Genomic DNA, 24,615 nt, shown 5'->3' on the forward strand with positions numbered 1-24,615 from the left:
TTTTTCTGAAGTCATACGTAGTGAGCAATTTTCCGTACCTAAGCGGGTAGGCCTACTGTGAACAGTACCAATGCAACATGATCCCATGTTTATTTTCCTGACGTCCAGGCACATTTTGTGTGCCTCTTCACACTAGTATCTAAAACAGTTCAAAAGTGCCTGCAACAGACCATTTTCAATCAGATTGTGGATTAGGCCACATATAACAGAAAAGAGGCCATTTTAATTAACTCAAAATTGTCACAAAGATATAGAATGGAGGATGATAGCTTTGTATATAAAAGGGTTTGGAAGTCAGTTTCATCTATTATATTTGGTGTGTTCTTTTGAAGTAACTAACTATTACCGGCTGAATACCTTGGTCACTTTTCCTGACTGGACACTATGTCAGCATTAGTTATCCACAGAAGAAACTATCAAACTGAAATAAATAACAAGGAACTACATTTGTAGCTAAAGGAATTTGGTTAAACATTGATATTGCAAAAAAATTATTACTCTCCATAGAAGTGAGGTAATAAGAATAAAATAATGGAATGATATTCCTCTTTCAATCTCCCTAACAATGGTTGTGTATATTGGAACTAGTCAGATCACTTCTCAGTGGGCAGTAGGGCTGTTCAGGGCAAAAAATATGCAATGGCCACTTTTCCCATCCTGGCCACTTTGCCGCACTCCCCCCGCCCCAATCTTACTATTAATTGGTAACCCACATAAATTAGTTTTTTATATTAATTAATAACAATAATTATAATATGAGACATGATCATAAATGTTTTGAATGTCATTTGCCTTTATTATATTTTATTACAAAAGCCTTAATTTGATTTTGTATTACTTGCTACAATTTTCTCTCATCTCGTCTTTGCAGTCCTTGGGCAAGATAAGAGTTGGTAGCAGTAGAATTGTTCTGCAATCTGTCACAAAAGTTGGTTCTCTAATCTTTCTCAATAGAGTTTTGTGAAAAGAACACCACATTGCCATTGAGCTCACAGAGTATTTCTGTAATACTTGCAAGTTGATCGAATCCACCGGTAACAAGCCTAACAGCATGTCTCTGAATTGCTTCATTGTCTTTCTTTACTGAATTTGCCTGTGTATTAGACACACCAGTGTAAAAGTTGCACCCCAATTTTTAAGTCTTTTTTGGGAAAAAATTTCTCATTTAATACATCTGCAACAAAACAATTGTAACACATATGTGCATGTACATCAAATATCTAGATGTTATAAGTGGGAAAAAGTTCTGACCTTTTAATTTTCATCTTCAAATCCACAAAATTCATTCCCAGAGCTGAAGGAAGAAATACTTGAAGCAGGCATGTCAGAAGCTGAAACCACATACAATAAATTATCCTCTGCACCATCCACTGCACTACTGAGTCCATGTTTCTTAAATGATTGAATCACTGTCTCAGTTTTTATAGAGTCCCATGAAGCTTTGACCCAATCACAAACTTGAGAAATGTTAGGTCTCTCCTACTTCTTGATGGCGTAATTTCAAAATCTGTACATTGCATCCATTTGTTCCACTCCTCCTTCCTACGTCCCTTAGATGGTTGAAGTTTACTAGTTAGTCCTTCTGGAATTACAGCTGAGTGTTCAATTCATTCAGTCTATATTTAAGGTCTTTTGGTCTGTGAGAATGAATCTGATCTGACACTAAAAGGGCAGGCCTATTCAGTAGACCTCCAGGTCACCTAGACCAAATTTTATCTATCCACAACCTCATTTCTGCTCCATCCATCCACCCTTTATTACGTGCATGGGCGAATACTCCTTTTGGCAATTGTTCCTTAGGAAGCATTTTTCTTTTAAAAATCAAAGGTGGGGGCAATTTGGTCCCAACAGCACAGCAGTATAAAATGACTGTGTAATGAGTTTTTTCATGCCCCAAAGTTTTAACAATAACATTTTTTGTGCCCTTGGAATCCACATTTCTGTTAGAAGGCACATCAAAGGTTAGCTGAGTTTCATCCATGTTTCCAGTTTGTGAAAGTTCAAACTTTTTTCCTTGTATTAATGGCAAAGCAAGGAAATTCAATAATTTATTCTTTGTACACAACAATTTGTTCTTTGTACTCAAATGGCATCTTCTGTGATATTTGATATTTTTGTCTTTGTCTACATACAAATCTGATACCTCTTCATAAATCTTGAATCCCGTGATGTTGATCCAGCAATGTCACCAATCTCTTTGTTAGATGATATTGCTTTTGCTTGATGAATATGTTCCCTAAAATCCAATTTTTGACAATTTAACAGGTCCACTTCTCAGGTTATGTTTCCTGCAAGGTACTTTCTTCCTGATTTCACCAATTTCTTTCTTCAGTTGGTGGTGGCCTGAGATGTCTTTCTGCAGCCCTGTTTCCATGCCCTCTGGCATATGCAATCAGTTGCAACTTAACTGCAGTATACAAATACCATTTTTCAACCATAGCTTGCAAATAAAACCACAATATAGGTATGACACAAGTGAATCTCCACACTAAAAAACAACAGTAACTGGAGCTGGAACAAACAATATAAAAACCGTTAACGATGGCACATGTGCATCCACTTAACTCTATACAACTGGAGTTCTCAAAATTCACAAGGAAGCTAACAATGAATTGCTTCATGCTGAAGCATAGAAATTTTGAAGAAATGAAGCTTGTAGGTACCTATCTTAACTTACTACCACTGTATAAAAAAGATACAATTTTTAGGCCTATTTCCAAAGAAAAACTAGTGCATCTTATACACCAGCAAATATGGTAATTCCACCTGGTGGGACCCCAAACACTATCAGTAGTCAAGAATTGGTCACACAAGTATTTTGTATGTTGTCACCTCTACAGGTGAGCTACACTTTCCTAGAAATCTCCCAGTAAACTCAAGTTCATCACCTGCCTTCTCTACGAGTAACCTTATGTCTTTGTTCATTTCATATTTCTTTGTAACATTGTGATTAGATATTTAATTGACATGACTGTATTAAGCAGCGCACCATTAATACTATGTTCAAACATTATGAGGTTCTTAGCTTACAATTCTCAACAATTAGACCAAGCTGCCATTCATCACACCAAACAGAAATCATATCAAGTCATCCTCCTACAGTTACTCAACAATGACGCTTTCCAATGTACTTCAGTGTCATCAGCAAACAGTCACAGATTGCTGCTCAGCGTATCCATCAGATCGTTTATTTATAGAGAGAACAAGAGTGATCCTATCGCACTTCTGTGAGGCACTCCTGATGATGCCCTTGTCTCTGATGAACATTCGCTGTACATGACAATGTACAGTGTTCTATTACTTAAGAAGTATTTGAGCCACTTACACATCTAAGAACCTATTCCATATGATCCAACCATCATTAACAGTCTGCAGTGGGGCTCTGTGTCAAATGCTTTTGGAAATCTATGAATATGGAATCTAACCTGTTGCCCTTCGTCCATGGTTCATCAGACATTATGCAAGAAAAGGGCAAGCTGAGTATTTTGTGAGCATTGCTTTCCAAACCCATGCTGATTTGTGGACAGAAGCTATTCCATCTCAAGGACATTTAGTGCAATTGAATTTAGAATACTATCAATAATTCTGCAGCAAACTGACATTAACAATAATGGCCTGTAATTTTGGGGACCCGTTCTTGTACTGTTCTTACATACGGGAGTAATCTGCACTTTTTCCAGTCACTTGGATCTTTGCACTCTGCATGGGATTCAAGGTAAATACAAGCTAAGTAAGGGGCCAGTGATGAAGAGTGCTCTATGTAAAACCGAACTGGGTTTCCATCTAGAATGGGCTGCTTACTTGGTTTCAACTCTGTCTGTTGCTACTCATTGCTTGAGATGCCTATACCTATGTCCTCCACACAGGAGTCTGTGCAACAGTCAAATGATTGTATGACTGTATGATCCTCCTGCATGAATGATAATTTAAACATGGAATTTAAAGCTTTATCTTTCATTTTCAGTAGGACTCTTAGCAATTTTACATAGGTTCAGAATTTTCTCGGGTTCTCAGCAAGGTCTTTTACTAACGTATGATGTCCGCGGCTTGTGGTCTAGTGGCAAGCATTGCTGCTTCTGGATCACAGGATCCTGGGTTTGATTCCCGTCCAGGTTGGGCATTTTCTCTGCTCAGGGACTGGATGTTTGTGTTGTCCTCATCATTTTGTGATCATCATTATCATTCATGACAATGGCCAGAGTGGACTGAGTAAAAAAATTGGACTGTGTAAAAATTGGGACTTGGTATGGGTGCTGATGACCGTGCAGTTGAGCGCCCCACAAACCAATCATCATCACTAACATATGACAGTGGAATTGTATGCTTCATGCATTGACCTTTTTAAAGGCACATGAATTTTTACCAACTTTTGCCTATCAACATTTCTGCATTCTTTTCTTAACTGACAGTGCAACAATCTCTGTTTCTGTAGCATTTCCAGATTTTATTATTAAACCATGGTGTGTTCTTACCATCCTTAATCCCCTTACTTGTCAGATACTTCTTAGAGCATGATGTAAGATCAGGATGCTAATGACTGCTTATCTGCTTTTTCCAGCATATAAACTCTCCTTGGTTTATTGATGAGTTTATTAATTTTAGTAACCATTGTTGCTATGATGATATCATGATCTCTAATCTCTAAATTGACAATGTCAATATGGATAGGCTTGTTTACAGCTACAAAGTATAAAATATTCAACTGTGAGTGGGTTACCAAATTAGCTGCTCAAGATTGTTTTCGGGAAATGTGTTCAGAGCTACTTCATATGACTGTCTGTCCATATCACCTGCACTGAATCCACAGACATCTCAGTTCATACTTGGCAGGTTAAAGTCACCTCCAGTTGATTTTGCATTGTTGGGGCACTTACATGCTACTGAGCGTAGACTTTCTTTGAAGGACTGTACAACTGTTACAGTGGAACTGAGCAGCTGGTAAAAACATACAGTGGTTAACTTGAGTTCATTTAGATCGGCTACTCACAGTCAGACTCAGATTCGACCTGGATAGACACAATATTTTTGTCGACTTAAATCAACACTTGCCTTCCATATATAATCTAAGTGTGCATTGCAGCTTAACAGAAATTGAAATTAAATTATGTATGATATATCTGTTTTCATGTAGTGAACCTGTTAAGAGATGCACATTGTTTCCTAGTACCAACAGTTTTCTGGTGAAGTTTGGAAGAAAAACACTAAATCATAACATAAGCTATTTTTGTGCAACTTGAAACAGCCGCTTCTAACATGACTGGGAAGTCATGGTTTGTATATCACTCAATGGATGGGTAACACTAGACTGGTAAAAATGGAAACAGTAACTGCTCCAGATTTTCAGTTTTCAAAATGAAATAGTACATGAGTGGCATGTTAAAATTTAAGGCATACTCAAGGGATTTGAACAAACTGATTTTATTTAAAAGTATCTTTACAAATATCTAAATCTGTGGATAAAACACTTTAATACATGACATTAATGATTATTTACCATTGCAATGCAATATGAGGAACTTCATTTACACCTGCTTGCAGATTTATTAACTACAGCTGCATTGTTAAACTTAAAAGTTTATTATTTACTTACAATGATAAAAATGAATAGTAAAAGTAATTATGAACAAATGAATAGAATTCCAGAGTTAATACTAAATGGCAGTTACAAAAAGTTCTGCTGCACCCAAGTTTCCCACTGTGTGAGTGGTATAACTGCAGACAAGGTGTCATCTGATAGGTTTCACATAATATGTAAGTTATAAATTACAAAATGTCCCAAAGCAGTTTGTTTTACTGTTTGGTTAACAGGGCCCACTAATCCAAGGTCCATTGTTGCTATGTGCCTGAACCACGAATTCAGTCTTATTGGTGACGTAATGCATTATTTTGTGTTCTGTATTGTACAGCCTTGTCTGATATTGCAGACTAGTTCATCACATGAACATTTCTAATGTTTTCTATGCACACCCTTCGTTCATTTAATCCTTTCATGGAATCTTTCACTAACAGATCTGCCCTTCCACTTCAGTCACACATGAAAACAATTCCCAACTATCACTCACATTTCAGAGAAAACAGTTACAGGTATTCTGTACGCTACTTCTCTTTCCTGATACATTTTTAAATTAATAAGAACTTCCAGGACACACCCAGATGGAGGTAATAAATGCACTTTTCTATGGAATGCCAACATCTCACACAGATTCACTTCTGTCAACTTAAATTGTCCACTAAATGGTTTTAAGCAGAATACTCCTATGCACTGCCTTACGACAGACAACTGCGATAGTATTCAGATCTTTCATTGATGACACCTTGATATTTATTCATCCTGTCTATAAGATGATCTATTTCTATATTCAGGTCCCTCAGAATTTTATCATGCCCATCATATTCCTTCTTCATATCTGAAACAAAAATGTCACAGTGATAAGTCAGCTAACAAATAACTTCATTTTAAATACACAAATTAATGTAAGTAAATAAGAGCTACACAGCCCAAGTAACAAAGGATTCTAGAATAATATGGTTCTGGTCTATTGTCATATATTCAAGAAAGAGACACAATTAGAGCATAATATTTTATCTGCTTTTGCAAGGTTCAACACCTTATGACGTTAAGCTTCAAAGCGCTTCTTGCCAGCCATGACAGCTGTGCCATGAGTTCTGCATTGACTCACTGCTTGTTGTGCCTTGCGTGATGGACATTTACAACACATGCAATATTTATCAGACTCTTTCTCATTTATAGGTTTACACCAGGTGTTGGGAGCATTCTGCATTTATTTATACTATTTACATACATATGTGATGTGTTTTAATGTATATATGCTGCCTGAAAAAACAGTGAAGCACACAGAAGACATGGTTGGATGTCAGCGTAACTAAGTACATGTACACACCTTTGGCGGGTAAGTAGATTTGAAACTATTTGACACATAGAAGGGTCACCAGAACGCATTACTGTTGTTTGTGTTTAGTGTTGTTACCAGGCCCAGTAGGGTACATAAGGACCACAAACAGTATCAGATACTGAGTGAACACTGTGAAGGACACAAAGCTGCCATGTATTCATGTGAGACAGAGTTATCAGCACTTGACAGAGTTTGAAAGGGACCTCATTGTGGGTACCTGTTTGGCCGGATGGTCAAACTGTACAATATCCCGATTTGTGGGGCTTTCAGGTGTGACAGTGAGCCCTTGTTGGATTGTGTGGGAACACAATGGCAGGCATACTCATTGTCAAGATTCTGGTTGACCATGTCTAACCTCCACAAGTCAGTAACACCAAAGTGTGCATCAAACACATTGGAACCCCTTCACATCTGCAACTACCATCTGAGAACAAATAATGGACTCCCTGCAACATTCTGTGTCATCTCATACCTCTGGTCAGAGATTAACAGCTGCTAGACTAGGGAATTACTATCCCATCCATAGGCAGCCATTAACACCACAACACAAACAGCTGTATTTGGAGTGGTGCTGTGACCAAGGAGCATGGGTTGCTGATGATTGGTGTTACATTGTGTTTAGTGATGAATTGTTCTTCACTACCTTGGATGATGTGAGTATGGCGGTAACCTGAGAAGTGGTCCCATCCTTCCAATGTATTGGAGAGGCACAGTAATGATACTCTCGGGAGCATGGTGTGTGGAGCCATGGGGTATGACTTCACATCACAGCTGGTATTCAGGGAACTCTAATGGCACAACAGTGTGTCGCAGACAACCGGCATCCTCATGCGTTACTTCTCATGTGATAATACATGGTGCCATTTTTCAACAGCAAAATGCTCAACTACACATGGTTTATGTCTTTACGAACTATCTGTGTGATGTTGAGGTACTCTCATGGCCTATAATATCCCTAGATATGTCCCCTACTGAATATGTGTGGGACCAGTTCAGATGTCTACTTCATCTCAATTCAGTTTCCTGCATATCAAGGATCAGTTACAACAAATGTGGCCTAGCTTGCAACAGGAGAGGATACAATGGCTCTAATCCCAATCCAATCAAATTAGTGCATGCATTGAGGCCAGAGTCGGTGCAATGTCATACTGATCAGTTCTCCGTAACGCTGAAATAACATCACATACCCTCTCAACCCACGAAATTTGATTTTGCTTCCTCCACTCCTTCTGAGTGCTTTACAGTTTTTTTTTTTTTTTTTTTTTTTTGTATAAATAGGAAGTATTTGCACATTTCCAAAACACAAGCCCTAAACTGTTTATTTAAATAAGATTAACTGTTTGTACCAAAAGCCAGTGCATAAAAGGCACCTTATTCTTTACAACAAGATTTGTTTGGAACACTGTCTGTTGACTTTGCAGCGAACTAAAAATTTCGATATGATGTGCCAACAATGTTGCCATGAAACTAAGTGTTTTACTGTACATTAAAACACCATACACTGTCTTTAAAGCTAATGATCAAGTTTTATGAGATTATGTTATGAGTGCTGGAATTGAACTAAAACTGAAGTTAATGACATCTAAGAAATGCACAAACATGAATCCCTAATCTTTCAATGCAGGCAAGTATGTCGTAGGCATGCTGGGTGTAAATCACTACAAAGCTCAACAGTACCTCTGATAACACATGCTTTGATTGTTGTGGAATCCTTCTACAGTCAGTAGGTTAAAAATACTGAAAGACCCTCACTGTCATTCTTTGTGAGATATTTAGTTGCTGTAGAAGTTGACAAGGAAGTATTTTAGTGTCATCACTTTTTACAATTTAATTGTAATTTTGAATATCAGTTAATGACCTGGGTAATTCATTTCAAGCTTAGTGTTGCTCTCCTTCTATTGGCCATGTGTTTATTACAATATTTTGGGTACAAAATAAACCCTCTTGAAGATGAAATTCAAACTCCATGCCCAGCAACTGATGCTACCAAAGCAAACAATTTTGTGTTTGGAGAATGACTGAAGAGGAGACTACTGTACATACTGGTCCTAATCTTCCTTCCTTTTTGCAGACACTAGCACATTCAGTGTAACTTTTGGACTGAAATGGCAGCCATCTCTTAGAATTTACCTGAGATTCTAAATGTCAGTAAGGTTTGTAGTTGGTGGATACACTTAATCTAAACTGCAAACAGAGAGCTCAGCATTTGAAGTTCTGTCAGCAGATGCCCAATAGATCTTATTCCATGTCAAAATTAATGTTGAACATTTTAGCTGGTGGTGAAATGTGTGCGTGCACACCATTTTGACACAGAATTGATGCATGAGTGAGATGCATGGAAGCATTTAAATAATACTCTTTCAAGAAAAGTACAGAGAACAAGGAATTTAGACAAAATATTAATGTGTGCCTTTTTAGTGCAAGTGAATATGTCACCACTACCAGACCTTAAGAAAGAAGGTCATTAACCACAGATTCATGTACTTTGATACATTTTGAAAAAGCAAAAGTGAAGCAGTCAAAGGTGGGCCTTTATAGAATTATTTCTACAAAAGACACCTCTTTGCATGATGGTTCAAAGTGAAGTGTTTGTTAGAGAGTTCTTAATGCAACACTTCTGCAGCCAGAGCATAGTCCAAATCTGGCTCCATGTGATATCTTACTCACCTAAAAGTGAAATGATATTCTATGTGGATTTTTTGTACTTCCTGTAGTGTTTATGCACAAAAAGTGTTCCTAGGCAATCTTCTAAGGAAATGTACTACAGAAATGTCATTAAAGAATTTAAAAGGATTCACTTTTGCTGCTATCTGAATGGTGCTACTTTAGAGAGAAATGAAAATAAGTTTTTCGAAAAGCTGGATGTTCCAACACTTCATAAAATTTTTCACAAGAACTTCCATAATTAAAAACAACAAGAGAACAAAATGGACTGTTAATTTATACATTAAAGCAGTCTGTGCAAGCACTGAAATTTATTAAACATACCATCAAGTTCCTTTGATTTTCGCAGTGAATCTGACAGTAGAGTGCTGGATTTTTTTAGGAGACTTTGTGCACGCTCATGGGCTTCATTTGACCGACTGGCCCTCTTGGCCAGCTCAGCTGCAGCCCTGTCATACTGGTCTTGCAGCTGACTTGTATTGCTCTGAGCCCTCTGGACCTCTGCTTCCAGCTTCTCTGCCTCCTGTGCCACTTCCTCTGCATCATGGGCATTTTGTAAGAACTGTGTTTGCAGAGGTTTCAGTCTTGCTTGCAGAAAATTTACTTCTACAACTGTTTCATTTGCCTTTTGTTGAGCATCTTCTGTTCCACTTGCAATCTAAAAGAAACAAAAAACAGTTGTTATAAAATAAGTTTTAATAATGAGCAAGGAAAGTGGAAAACATTGGCCATTAACTGTTGGTATGGAGCATTCCAGCACTTGGCTAGTTGGCTGGAATGATGTAATGTACCCATACATGAACTGCATTGCTTATTACAGTAATTTGAATTACATCCCCATAAAGTAATTATGTGGATCCGAAGTATTCCTGCATGCAGTAATAGTTGTCCGACAAGAGGAAACCCTTCACTACCAGTCTTCAACCCTTGTAAATGTCTATTGGAAACATACGTTGCAGAGTGCTGTACACTTCTTTGAATAGCAATTAAGGATACATTTGCAACATAAATATCATTTCTCTGTCTTACTTTCACTGAATGGATGTTTATCCTCATCTTACCTTTAACTGTAGTAAGAGCTACATGGTAGCTCTGCCCTAATAATGCTCCAACATGGAACATGAATGTTCCAACATTCACCATTTCACTAACATTTAAAATTTATGTTGTGCTTGACAGTCCTTATCCTTTATTTTTAATTTTGGTCTCTAAACAGATATTAGGATAGACAGAACCATTTACACTGATGAGCCACACCATTATGACCAACTGCTTAATAGCTTGTTTGTCCATCTTTGGAATGAACTACGTCACTGATTCTGCATATCACAGATCCTTCAGTTCGTTGGTAGGTTTGTGTAGGTATGTCTCAATAGATGTCAATGCATATGTCTTGTAATTCACGTAAATAATGGGCTGGTGATTTGTGTATGCAATGATGGGTCCCGACAGCGACCCAGATGGGTTCCATAGGATTTACGGCAGGCATATTTGGTCACCTAGATGTCAACATGAGTTCACTATGATGCTTCTCAAATCACTGTAGCATAGTTCTGGCTCCAAGACATGGACAATTATACTGCTTGAGGACAACATCACCATCAGGGAAGACATCAAGCATGAAGGGATGCATGTGGTTCGCAGCTGTCAGTGTGACTTCGATTCCTACCACAGGTTCTACGCAAGCACAGGAGACACTCTCCCATAGCATAATACTACTTCCACCAGCCTGTGTTGTCGGCACACTGCACGTTTCAATCCACCGTTCACCTTGAAGATGCCATTTGTGGAGAGATGACCATCAACCTAGTGCAGCAAAAATGTGATTCTCTCAAAGAGCTGCATGTTTCCATTGATCAATGGTTGAATCCTGATGGTTCCAAGCCCACTGCAATCATAACTGATGATGTTGTTGCGTCAACATGTGAACGTGTAGGGGTGATCTGCTGTGGAGCTCTGTGTTCAACAATGTATGAGGAACTGTGTGCTCCAAAACATTTGTGGGTGCACCCATATTGTGCTCTTTCAGCAGGGATGCCACAGATCACCATCTGTCCTACTTTACAGAGCTGACAAGCCTCCAAACCCCACATACTGTGAATTCTGTAAAAAGTCGTGGATGTCCAACTATTTAATGCCTAGTGGTAGCTTCACTGTCCTTCTACCTCTTTCAGCAGATGCTTATGACAGTAACACATGAACATTCAACCAGCTCCACCATTTTAAAGATACTCATTCACAGGCTCTGCGTAAGAATAATCTGCCCTTTGTCAAAGTCATTTGTCTCAATGGATTTCCCCATTTGCAGCCCATATCTTCACTAGGGTGATCCCCCATCCATGTCTGCTCTGTTTACATACTTTTGTTACCACATCATGTGCCCGCAATGCCACGAGGGGCACCCAATGTGGTGGTGGGTGGTGGCCATAATATTTTGGCTTATCAGTGTATTTACAATATTTATTTCCATGTGTGAAAGATTTTACTAGATAAACAAACATATTTACAGCTGCTACATATACCATACACTGTCACACTAAATGAATTTGTGGTAAAATGCATTGCTCTTTGTCAGATCTTCTCTACCTCCTCTATTAATCCCATCTGGCAAGGCAATATTTAGTTATCAGTCAAATCTGGGTTTTGTAAGCAACTGCTTCCATCTGTGAGTTACGTTTACTTATTATTGTTCCAACAAGTCTCCTATGTGACCATTTCACTTTAAGTGCATGATTTGCTATAGTATTCAGTTCCTGACCTGAATATGTAACAATAAAGCTCATATCATCATTGATGATCATGGATGGACTATCTAAAGGAATCCTTACTAGCCATTTAGAATTCTAAATCATGCATCTGCTTCAGATTCATTTACAACATCTTAGCTTTGAGTCCTTCCTTTTCTGTTCATTTCACCCCGTCCTTCTTGATTCAATGAGCCGGCTTATAAGGTGTTTACCACTGTCCCATTTAGGATAATAATAATAATTATTATTATTATAATTATTACTATTATCATAAATTTATGATAATAATTATTATTATAATTATAATTATTATCATAAATAGGACAGTGGAAAACACCTTGTATAATACATTATTATTGTTCCACTTGGCAGTGAACTTTCCATTCTTTCAAGCCCAGATTTCCTTCATTCTTTGTGAATGTGGGGTTGCTTACCTTCCTCTATCTAATGCTCATCATGTCTTCTTCAGGTTTGATTTATAGGAGCTGGTCATCTTTGGCATTTCTAAACCAAGACATTGCAGTTTTGGGGTTTGAATAAAAAAAAAGCAGAAGATCTCATTGGTCTGCCTGTTTCCATCCATTTGTTTGAGGTGACCATTAAATTTCACATGTCTTTTGTTGACCTAATCCTTAATTTTTGTTTGTTTTGCCCTAGGCTTCACTGTGGGATCTATCTTGGTGGATGACATTCTTTTAATTTGATCCCATTATTACCCTAATGATTCTATGCTCTTTTTCTCCAGTTCTTCAAGGAGACCTTTATTTCCATTTAGGGATAGGGCTTGGCTACATACATAACTATTGGCTTCAGAATTGTTTCATAGTGATGTATCTTTGTGTTGGTTTCTAAACATTCCTGGATGGCAAGTGAGTGAATTTTGTAGGTTACCAGTAGTATGGATACTGTTCTGTCATAGTTGGTGTTTTCCACACTGCCTTTTTGTGCAATGGATGGATTGGGGCTGTTTTCCATTCTTCGGGTAGGGCTTCCTCAATCCAAATTTTTCTTATTTGCTGTTGCAAGATTTCAACTGATGCCACAGGGGCATATTCCACAGTTCTGCAACTATGTTTATCAGTTCCATAAGAAACACTGTTCATGTTAAACTCATTGAGCACCAACATCATCACTTGTCAACAGCTACTACCCCGTACATACAAAGAACTCCCTCAGCCTTGCCAGCTGTGCATGCTATATGTGTAGCAACAAGTACTACCACATGTACCACCAAGAACTAGAACTGAACCACTTTTTCTTTGGTCCCTCTCTTTGTGCCCTGAAGTGAGATATATCATTTTCTCTATCCTTTCAACTTCTCCTAAAGTAGTATTCCACAATTCAACCTAAGTAATATTCTTGTCTGTCCCTAAACCACTCCTGTTCCCAGTCCTTCACCAATTAGTCATATCAAATTGGAGGATCAAGGTCAAATACTGTTCCACACATCTGTCCACAACCTTCCATTCCTGTCCCGTCACAGTCAAAGCCACCTGTGACAGCAGTCCTCTCATCTATCAATTTCACTACAGTTACTGCAAAGCATTTTGTGAGTATTGGCAGCCAGTAGAATGGCCACTGCCACGCTGTAGCCAAGAACCAAAGGATCTACCCAGTTGCTCATCAGGAAGTGGTTGATTTTAATTAGCTGCTTAACAGTACATGCCATCTAGATTATTTCCCCCTGATGTCAGCTGTTCTGAATTGTGGATGAGTGAGTTGTCTCTCCAGTAAATTATTTGTCCCAACACTCCTCCTGCCCTCCACCTGCCTCTAACTCCACTCCTATTTCCATCCAATTCCACCCTCCTAACCCAAACCTGCTTCATCCCCCACCCCTAGTCTGTTCCCACTCCATTCTAGTCGAAGTGTCTTCCTCTGTACTGTTCTTCTCATTCTGTATCTAGTACCACCCCCAAGTATCATTTCCCTAATGTTTTCATTAGTAACGTTTTATGCATAGAGTTATGGAGAATATTGCACAATTTGTGCTGTTTGAATCCTTCCCTCCAACATTAATTTTGCTGAACTGCACAGAAAGGAACTGTCCCGCTGATGTGTTCTTTGGTCCTGCAACCTTCTTAGCCTCAGTCCTTCCTATTCCCTGCAGTCTATCTGTTTCCTGCGTTTCCTTCTGTTTCTATTCATTCTCCCACCTGCATTAACTCCACACTTCTCTCAGCCTATACCTAAATTGCATTTTCAGTCTTGATATGCTTCTGACTATCCTTCATGCACTATATCTCTCCTTAAGTCATCTAAATTCTTCCTGTGATTTGTTACTGATCTCTCTTAAAGATAAAGGAGGGAAAGAGGAAGTTAACTATCTGTGCACAGCCCTACTACCTACTGGTACCCTCACTTGCACTTGTACAAGTTGTCCTTGCTCACATATACCTGTATTATACACTCCTGGAAATTGAAATAAGAACACCGTGAATTCATTGTCCACGAAGGGGAAACTTTATTGACACATTCCTGGGGTCAGATACATCACATGATCACACTGACAGAACCACAGGCACATAGACACAGGCAACAGAGCATGCACAATGTCGGCACTAGTACAGTGTATATCCACCTTTCGCAGCAATGCAGGCTGCTATTCTCCCATGGAGACGATCGTAGAGATGCTGGATGTAGTCCTGTGGAACGGCTTGCCATGCCATTTCCACCTGGCGCCTCAGTTGGACCAGCATTCGTGCTGGACGTGCAGACCGCGTGAGACGACGCTTCATCCAGTCCCAAACATGCTCAATGGGGGACAGATCCGGAGATCTTGCTGGCCAGGGTAGTTGACTTACACCTTCTAGAGCACGTTTGGTGGCACGGGATACATGCGGACGTGCAATGTCCTGTTGGAACAGCAAGTTCCCTTGCCGGTCTAGCAATGATAGAACGATGGGTTCAATGACGGTTTGGATGTACCGTGCACTATTCAGTGTCCCCTCGACGATCACGAGTGGTGTACGGCCAGTGTAGGAGATCGCTCCCCACACCATGATGCCGGGTGTTGGCCCTGTGTACCTCGGTCGAATGCAGTCCTGATTGTGGCGCTCACCTGCACGGCGCCAAACACGCATACGACCATCATTGGCATCAAGGCAGAAGCGACTCTCATCGCTGAAGACGACACGTCTCCATTCGTCCCTCCATTCACGCCTGTCGCAGCACCACTGAAGGCGGGCTGCACGATGTTGGGGCGTGAGCGGAAGACGGCCTAACGGTGTGCGGGACCGTAGCCCAGCTTCATGGAGACGGTTGCGAATGGTCCTCGCCGATACCCCAGGAGCAACAGTGTCCCTAATTTGCTGGGAAGTGGCGGTGCGGTCCCCTACGGCACTGCGTAGGATCCTACGGTCTTGGCGTGCATCCGTGCGTCGCTGCGGTCCGGTCCCAGGTCGATGGGCACATGCACCTACCGCCGACCACTGGCGACAACATCGATGTACTGTGGAGACCTCACGCCCCACGTGTTGAGCAATTCGGCGGTACGTCCACCCGGCCTCCCGCATGCCCACTATACGCCCTCGCTCAAAGTCCGTCAACTGCACATACGGTTCACGTCCACGCTGTCGCGGCATGCTACCAGTGTTAAAGACTGCGATGGAGCTCCGTATGCCACGGCAAACTGGCTGACACTGACGGCGGCGGTGCACAAATGCTGCGCAGCTAGCGCCATTCGACGGCCAACACCGCGATTCCTGGTGTGTCCGCTGTGCTGTGCGTGTGATCATTGCTTGTACAGCGCTCTCGCAGTGTCCGGAGCAAGTATGGTGGGTCTGACACACCGGTGTCAATGTGTTCTTTTTTCCATTTCCAGGAGTGTATATCAATAAAATGACTGTGAGAGCATATAGCTTCATATATTATATGAAATTGTGAATCAATATTTATATCATAAATATTTTATGAAATAATAACTTTCTGCAAAACCTGCTTTGCCTGTATTAACTGCAACATGCCAACTAATTTTTCTAGCAAGCTGTTTTCATTATAAATTGTTTATTATCTCATAATTATACTATAAAACCAGCACATGAAACAGTCTTTCAAAAGCAAATATTGTATTTCTACTCACTTGAGTAAGGTCCCTTTCTGCTACTGATATGTCGTTATTGGCCTTTCTTATAGCATCTTCAGCTTTGTCTTGGGCATCTTGTGCTTCTTCAAGTGCATCTACAACTAGCTTAGCTGTTTCCAAAATTCCCTCTGCTCCTGCCCTGAAGAGAAAGGAATCAGTATATTATTGAGTCAGTTTGATAGTAATGGCAAAATGTAATATTATAAATTTGAATGCAAGTAGTAATAATATTATTAAAATGTAAATATCAACTGGGATTAATTCAAATACTTTCAACGTACATAACACTTCCAAATGTTTTATCGTGCACATCAAATCACCCTCTCGGGGGAAAGTAATATCACCTTTGTCATGATGAAAGTAATATATCCTTTTTCATAAATAAAGACATGGTGTCTCAGGGAACCGTGACCACTTGTAATTATTATGATCCTGTCTGGGTCACTTTGTGTGTTTTAAGTAGATAGCCAGTTTTGATCTGTGATACAGATCATCCTCTGGCCTGTGCATTTAATTACTGTGAAGGGCAGCTTGTTAGCAAAACAGGGAGGGGGATGGGACTGTCCATTGAATCCTCGCCCTGTTGACCCTGTTGACAAGCTGTACTTTGCAGTACACATGCACCCATAGACAACTTTCCTTTACTAAAAAGGAAGTTGGCAATTGATTATGTTAGACCAACAATAATATTTCAAACTTCCAGGCAGATTAAAACTGTGTCATGAGTTGTGCTCTGGTTGCTCAGTTGGTAGAGCACTTGCCTGTGAAAAGTAATGGTTCTGAGTTCCAGTCGTAGTCTGTCACACAGTTTTAATCTGCCAGGAAGTTTCACATCAGCACACACTCCACTGCAAAGCAAAAAAATTCATTCTGGAAACAGTAATACTTACTTTGCAGCATCTGCCTGCTCCTCTAATGACTTGGCTTTAGTGAGACTGTCATTCGTTTCCATCAGGATGACCTCTATGTCTGTGAGAGATGCAATTGTATTGTTTATATTTTGTGCAAGATAGGTTATACTTTCTGGTTCAAGTTCTATATTTTTCGACAGAACCTGCAACATTAAGTAAATTTCTCTATCACAGTACAACTTCATAAATGGAGTTAATAAATAGTACAGCTTTTTTTTACATTTACCATTTAATCACACATGTACATAACTTATTAATATTTCAGGCACTACATAATAAAAGTAGAAAACTTGATATCCCAATTTAATAATCATAGATATGAGGAGATACACGTTTGAGTCATTACTGTATCTTCTAATCACCAAATTTTATGTATCAGGTGTGCATAATCATGGAAAAAATGTTCGTCAGCTCCAGCCAACAAATTACAGAACTGTGTAAAATTTATGTTTTGCATCGATTTCCTGGTGTTTCAATTATACAGACATTTTTCTATAAATTCTTTCTCAATTTTTTTCATATCAGTTACTTTCACATTTAATTTTAGTCTTTATACATATCCACACATTATAAAATTCACTATTTTTCAAGCAAATAATTCTCACCTGAACTGGATTGAGAGCATCCAACATTTATATGAAATGAAAAGAAAGGTTTGGTATTGTAGGAGCTATTTTCAGAAAAAAAATTAATTTTATGTCTAATACCTCTTTTGCCAGCGTTCTGATATCTGATGGTGATGCACCTTCCTCATCAAAAAATTTCTGGAGCTCATCTATGAAATTTTGCGTTCTGGTTGTAACATCATCAGAACGATTACGTGCCTCTAATGCTTTGTCATAAGCTTCTTGTGCCAGAGTGTTTGCGTTAACTGTTTCTTGCCTTGCCTGAGATACCTGTCAATAAAACATAATAGTTCCTTTAAAATTTGTAAATCTATTTAGTAATAATAATAATAATAATAATAAACACACTAAACAAGAAGATTACATATTGGATAACCACAGCGACTGCATAGAAGCGATGGAAAAAACAGATGCCTATAAATATCTAGGATACAGACAAAAAATAGGAATAGATAATACAAATATTAAAGAAGAACTAAAAGAAAAATATAGACAAAGACTAACAAAAATGCTGAAAACAGAATTGACAGCAAGAAACAAGACAAAAGCTATAAATACTTATGCTATACCAATATTGACCTACTCATTTGGAGTAGTGAAAAGGAGTAACACAGACCTAGAAGCACTCAATACACTTACATGATCACAATGCCACAAATATAGAATACATCACATACATTCAGCAACTGAAAGATTCACATTAAGCAGAAAGAAAGGAGGAAGGGGATTTATCGACATAAAAAACCTACATTATGGACAGGTAGACAATTTAAGAAAATTCTTTATAGAACGAGCAGAAACTAGCAAAATACACAAAGCAATCACTCATATAAATACATCGGCTACACCACTGCGATTTCATAACCACTTCTACAACCCTTTAGATCACATAACATCAACAGATACGAAGAAAGTAAATTGGAAAAAGAAAACACTACATGGCAGGCACCCGCATCATCTAACACAGCCACACATCGATCAAGACGCATCCAACACATGGCTAAGAAAAGGCAATATATACAGTGAGACGGAAGGATTCATGATTGCAATACAGGATCAAACAATAAACACCAAATATTACAGCAAGCATATTATTAAAGATCCCAATACCACAACAGATAAATGCAGACTTTGCAAACAACAAATAGAAACAGTAGATCACATCACAAGCGGATGTACAATACTAGCAAATACAGAATACCCCAGAAGACATGACAATGTAGCAAAAATAATACATCAACAGCTTGCCTTACAACATAAACTTATAAAACAACATGTTCCCACATACAAGTATGCACCACAAAATGTACTGGAGAACGATGAATACAAATTATACTGGAACAGAACCATTATAACAGATAAAACAACACCACATAACAAACCTGACATCATACTCACCAATAAAAAGAAGAAATTAACACAACTAATCGAAATATCCATACCCAATACAACAAATATACGAAAGAAAACAGGAGAAAAAATTGAAAAATACAGCCAACTGGCTAAGGAAGTCAAGGACATATGGCATCAGGATAAAGTTGACATTATACCAATTATACTATCAACTACAGGAGTCATACCACACAATATCCACCAGTACATCAATGCAATACAGCTACATCCAAACTTATATATACAACTACAGAAATCTGTAATTATTGACACTTGTTCAATTACCCGAAAGTTCCTAAATGCAATGTAACATATACCGTACAGTTAAAAGGAAGTCACGCTTGATCAAGGTCCGCATCACCTTCCATTTTTAACCAGACATAACGTCTGAGACAAGAAAGAAATAATAATCTCCATTTGTCCACAACAATATTACAGTTTTTGACATCCTCATTTTTTGTACATTTATAACAATGACACAGTGATATCAGGCCATACATGGAATAAATATTTATAACAATTTGCACATTAGATACTTTTACAAAAACGTTTACCACCACTAATATACTGCAACACACAAAAACAGTACCATCAGTAATCGACTTCAGAAATCTTTGATCAAGTATCCTTTAATTAACAACTATTTCAGCTTGTCCTCAAACAGATTTCCACAGAGCCATTTTGTATTATTTGGCAACCTATTACAGATTTGTCTTCCAACTGCAAGTGGACTGTTATCTGTAGGTTTTTATTACTCAGTATCCTATGATAATCACATCTGATATACACTCCTGGAAATTGAAATAAGAACACCGTGAATTCATTGTCCCAGGAAGGGGAAACTTTATTGACACATTCCTGGGGTCAGGTACATCACATGATCACACTGACAGAACCACAGGCACATAGACACAGGCAACAGAGCATGCACAATGTCGGCACTAGTACAGTGTATATCCACCTTTCGCAGCAATGCAGGCTGCTATTCTCCCATGGAGACGATCGTAGAGATGCTGGATGTAGTCCTGTGTAACGGCTTGCCATGCCATTTCCACCTGGCGCCTTAGTTGGACCAGCGTTCGTGCTGGACGTGCAGACTGCGTGAGACGACGCTTCATCCAGTCCCAAACATGCTCAATGGGGGACAGATCCGGAGATCTTGCTGGCCAGGGTAGTTGAATTACACCTTCTAGAGCACGTTGGGTGGCACGGGATACATGCGGACGTGCATTGTCCTGTTGGAACAGCAAGTTCCCTTGCCGGTCTAGGAATGGTAGAACGATGGGTTCGATGACGGTTTGGATGTACCGTGCACTATTCAGTGTCCCCTCGACGATCACCAGTGGTGTACAGCCAATGTAGGAGATCGCTCCCCACACCATGATGCCGGGTGTTGGCCCTGTGTGCCTCGGTCGTATGCAGTCCTGATTGTGGTGCTCACCTGCACGGCGCCAAACACGCATACGACCATCATTGGCACCAAGGCAGAAGCAACTCTCATCGCTGAAGACGACACGTCTCCATTCGTCCCTCCATTCATGCCTGTCGCGACACCACTGGAGGCGGGCTGCACGATGTTGGGGCGTGAGCGGAAGACGGCCTAACGGTGTGCGGGACCGTAGCCCAGCTTCATGGAGGCGGTTGCGAATGGTCCTCGCCGATACCCCAGGAGCAACAGTGTACCTAATTTGCTGGGAAGTGGCGGTGCGGTCCCCTACGGCACTGCGTAGGATCCTACGGTCTTGGCGTGCATCCGTGCGTCGCTGCGGTCCGGTCCCAGGTCGACGGGCACGTGCACCTTCCGCCGACCACTGGCGGCAACATCGATGTACTGTGGAGACCTCACGCCCCACGTGTTGAGCAATTCGGCGGTACGTCCACCCGGCCTCCCGCATGCCCACTATACGCCCTCGCTCAAAGTCCGTCAACTGCACATACGGTTCACGTCCACGCTGTCGCGGCATGCTACCAGTGTTAAAGACTGCGATGGAGCTCCGTATGCCACGGCAAACTGGCTGACACTGACGGCGGCGGTGCACAAATGCTGCGCAGCTAGCGCCATTCGACGGCCAACACCGCGGTTCCTGGTGTGTCCGCTGTGCCGTGCGTGTGATCATTGCTTGTACAGCCCTCTCGCAGTGTCCGGAGCAAGTATGGTGGGTCTGACACACCGGTGTCAATGTGTTCTTTTTTCCATTTCCAGGAGTGTACATTTATGAATGGCATACATGTAAAATAGTTGACGTGATTATATTGTGCAAAGCTGGAAATTTATATCTTGCATCAGTTGACTCTGACACCAATAGGTAGCTAGTAAAGAATGTATTTTCCTATTACTGATGATGTTACTTCTCTGACTCTAAAGGAGGATTTCTTGGCTTAAGTTTTCTCTTATGGGTTGCCAGTTCCATAGCAGCTTCCATGTAGGTTCCCAATATTTTAGTTGTTGGAATATTTTCTTGTCTGGCTGATTCATGTCCAGTGAATGTTGTGCCATTTATTTTTCCATGTTATCTCAGTTGCCAAAAATTTTTAATTTGTCTCTGCAGTACAGCACTATTGTATCTTGATTAACCACAGTGAAATCATAGTGGTGAGTCCTCTCGAGTTCTCCCAATATCGGTTTTCTTATAAGTTTAAAGATATTCTTGCAGCATAAAGAAACATAACTGTTTGGAACGAGGTCTCTGTTTGGTAATAACTATGTGGCAAGCTGTTGGGGACAAAAAATCTGGTAAATTTTTTCTCTTATTGGTGTTTTGCAGAGTCTGCAACCACTACCTTACAATTAACTCTTCAAATGCCTTCTGCAGTTTCTCTTGGACACTGAAGAATGAGAAATGGATAATCAGCCTATTGTTCCATGAAAATCATCATTACAAAATTTGGAAGAATTAAACACGAATATTGCTTTTAAAATTTCAGTTGAGTTATATGGTATAGTTGTTTGTATTTTGGTTCTATGTGTCATCTGTTCTAGTATGGGGATGTGTCACAGGATGTTATCACAAACTTTGTGTCCCTTAAATAGTAATTTTGCTGTAATTCACCTTTCCATCATTTTCTTATGCTGTTTGACATATTGGAAAAACAATTAGTGAAAAACAGAGTGTCTTCGCATTGTTTGAATGTTGCTGCCATAAAATGCCCTTTTGGTCAATTGTTTGGATCATGATGTGAAAGTTATGGCTCATATTGTGAATTATCACCTGACATGTACAAGCTTTATCATGTTCTGAACAGAGGGCAGGATTACCACTGGAAAACACACACTGTCTCTCTCTTCTAACACACACACACACACACACACACACACACACACAAAATTACATGCACTTATACCAATACAAAAATATTTTGCCTAGAAAGTAAGACTTTGGCTGGATGCTCTAGAACATTCTGAAGCTTACAGCATCAAGGAAACAATTATGGACTGCCTACAGAGAACTATTACATTTGGAAGTATTAGTGCTGCTCATACAGGGTGTTTCAAAAATGACCGGTATATTTGAAACGGCAATAAAAACTAAACGAGCAGCGATAGAAATACACCGTTTGTTGCAATATGCTTGGGACAACAGTACATTTTCAGGCAGACAAACTTTCAAAATTTCAGTAGTTACAATTTTCAACAACAGATGGCGCTGCGGTCTGGGAAACTCTATAGTACGATATTTTCCACATATCCACCATGCGTAGCAATAATATGGCGTAGACTCTGAATGAAATTACCCGAAACCTTTGACAACGTGTCTGGCGGAATGGCTTCACATGCAGATGAGATGTACTGCTTCAGCTGCTCAATTGTTTCTGGATTCTGGCGGTACACCTGGTCTTTCAAGTGTCCCCACAGAAAGAAGTCACAGGGGTTCATGTCTGGCGAATAGGGAGGCCAATCCACGCGGCCTCCTGTATGTTTCGGATAGCCCAAAGCAATCACACGATCATCGAAATATTCATTCAGGAAATTAAAGACGTCGGCTGTGCGATGTGGCCGGGCACCATCTTGCATAAACCACGAGGTGTTCGCAGTGTCATCTAAGGCAGTTTGTACCGCCACAAATTCACGAAGAATGTCCAGATAGCATGATGCAGTAATCGTTTCGGATCTGAAAAATGGGCCAATGATTCCTTTGGAAGAAATGGCGGCCCAGACCAGTACTTTTTGAGGATGCAGGAACGATGGGACTGCAACATGGGGCTTTTCGGTTCCCCATATGCGCCAGTTCTGTTTATTGATGAAGCCGTCCAGGTAAAAATAAGCTTCGTCAGTAAACCAAATGCTGCCCACATGCATATCGCCGTCATCAATCCTGTGCACTATATCGTTAGCGAATGTCTCTCGTGCAGCAATGGTAGCGGCGCTGAGGGGTTGCCGCGTTTGAGTTTTGTATGGATAGAGGTGTAAACTCTGGCGCATGAGACGATACGTGGACATTGGCGTCATTTAGACCGCAGCTGCAACATGGCGAACGAAAACCCGAGGCCGCTGTTGGATCACTTGCTGCACTAGCTGCGCATTGCCCTCTGTGGTTGCCGTACGCGGTCGCCCTACCTTTCCAGCACGTTCATCCGTCACGTTCCCAGTCCGTTGAAATTTTTCAAACAGATCCTTTATTGTATCGCTTTTCGGTCCTTTGGTTACATTAAACCTCCGTTGAAAACTTCATCTTGTTGCAACAACACTGTGTTCTAGGTGGTGGAATTCCAACACCAGAAAAATCCTCTGTTCTAAGGAATAAACCATGTTGTCTACAGCACACTTGCACGTTGTGATCAGCACACGCTTACAGCAGAAAGACGACGTACAGAATGGCGCACCCACAGACTGCGTTGTCTTCTATATCTTTCACTACACTTGCAGCGCCCTCTGTTGTTGAAAATTGTAACTACTGTAATTTCGAAAGTTTGTCCGCCTGAAAATGTACTGTTGTCCCAAGCATATTGCAACAAACGGTGTATTTCTATCGCTGCTCGTTTAGTTTTTACTGCCGTTTCAAATATACCGGTCACTTTTGAAACACCCTGTATATCACAATTAGTAGCTTTAGAGGGATTAGGCTTCTACAGTAGGACTCAGTTTGAATAATCCTATGGGTGAATGAATGCATCAGGAAGTAAAATCTTCCAACATTTGATCATCACTGCAGGTTACTGTAATGGATTATATTTTTACACATCCAGAGCATTTTTATTGAAACCAAGTTAAATTCCTTACTTTAATGCTCAATATAGAACATAAGCTCTAATTGATGGAAATACTCTTTCTGTGTTACT

At 40.0% G+C, this 24,615-nt stretch overlaps 1 protein-coding gene across 2 annotated transcripts in view; it reads right to left on the reverse strand.

Moving 5' to 3' along the window:
• Positions 1-5,402: 5,402 nt before the first annotated feature.
• Positions 5,403-24,615, reverse strand: part of LOC124554770 (laminin subunit beta-1) — a 357,587-nt gene continuing 338,374 nt past the window's right edge. For both annotated transcript variants that reach the window (XM_047128416.1, XM_047128415.1), the window contains 5 exons: positions 18,028-18,216; positions 17,300-17,463; positions 16,407-16,548; positions 9,903-10,236; positions 5,403-6,407 (listed from right to left, as the gene is read on the reverse strand). In XM_047128416.1, coding sequence (XP_046984372.1) covers positions 6,268-6,407; positions 9,903-10,236; positions 16,407-16,548; positions 17,300-17,463; positions 18,028-18,216 — 969 coding nt within the window. In that variant the 3' untranslated portion in view covers positions 5,403-6,267. The remainder of the gene's footprint in view (positions 6,408-9,902; positions 10,237-16,406; positions 16,549-17,299; positions 17,464-18,027; positions 18,217-24,615) is intronic.

The sequence above is a fragment of the Schistocerca americana genome, chromosome X, assembly GCF_021461395.2.
Source record: "Schistocerca americana isolate TAMUIC-IGC-003095 chromosome X, iqSchAmer2.1, whole genome shotgun sequence".
In the NCBI taxonomy this organism is placed as follows: Eukaryota; Metazoa; Arthropoda; class Insecta; order Orthoptera; family Acrididae; genus Schistocerca; species Schistocerca americana.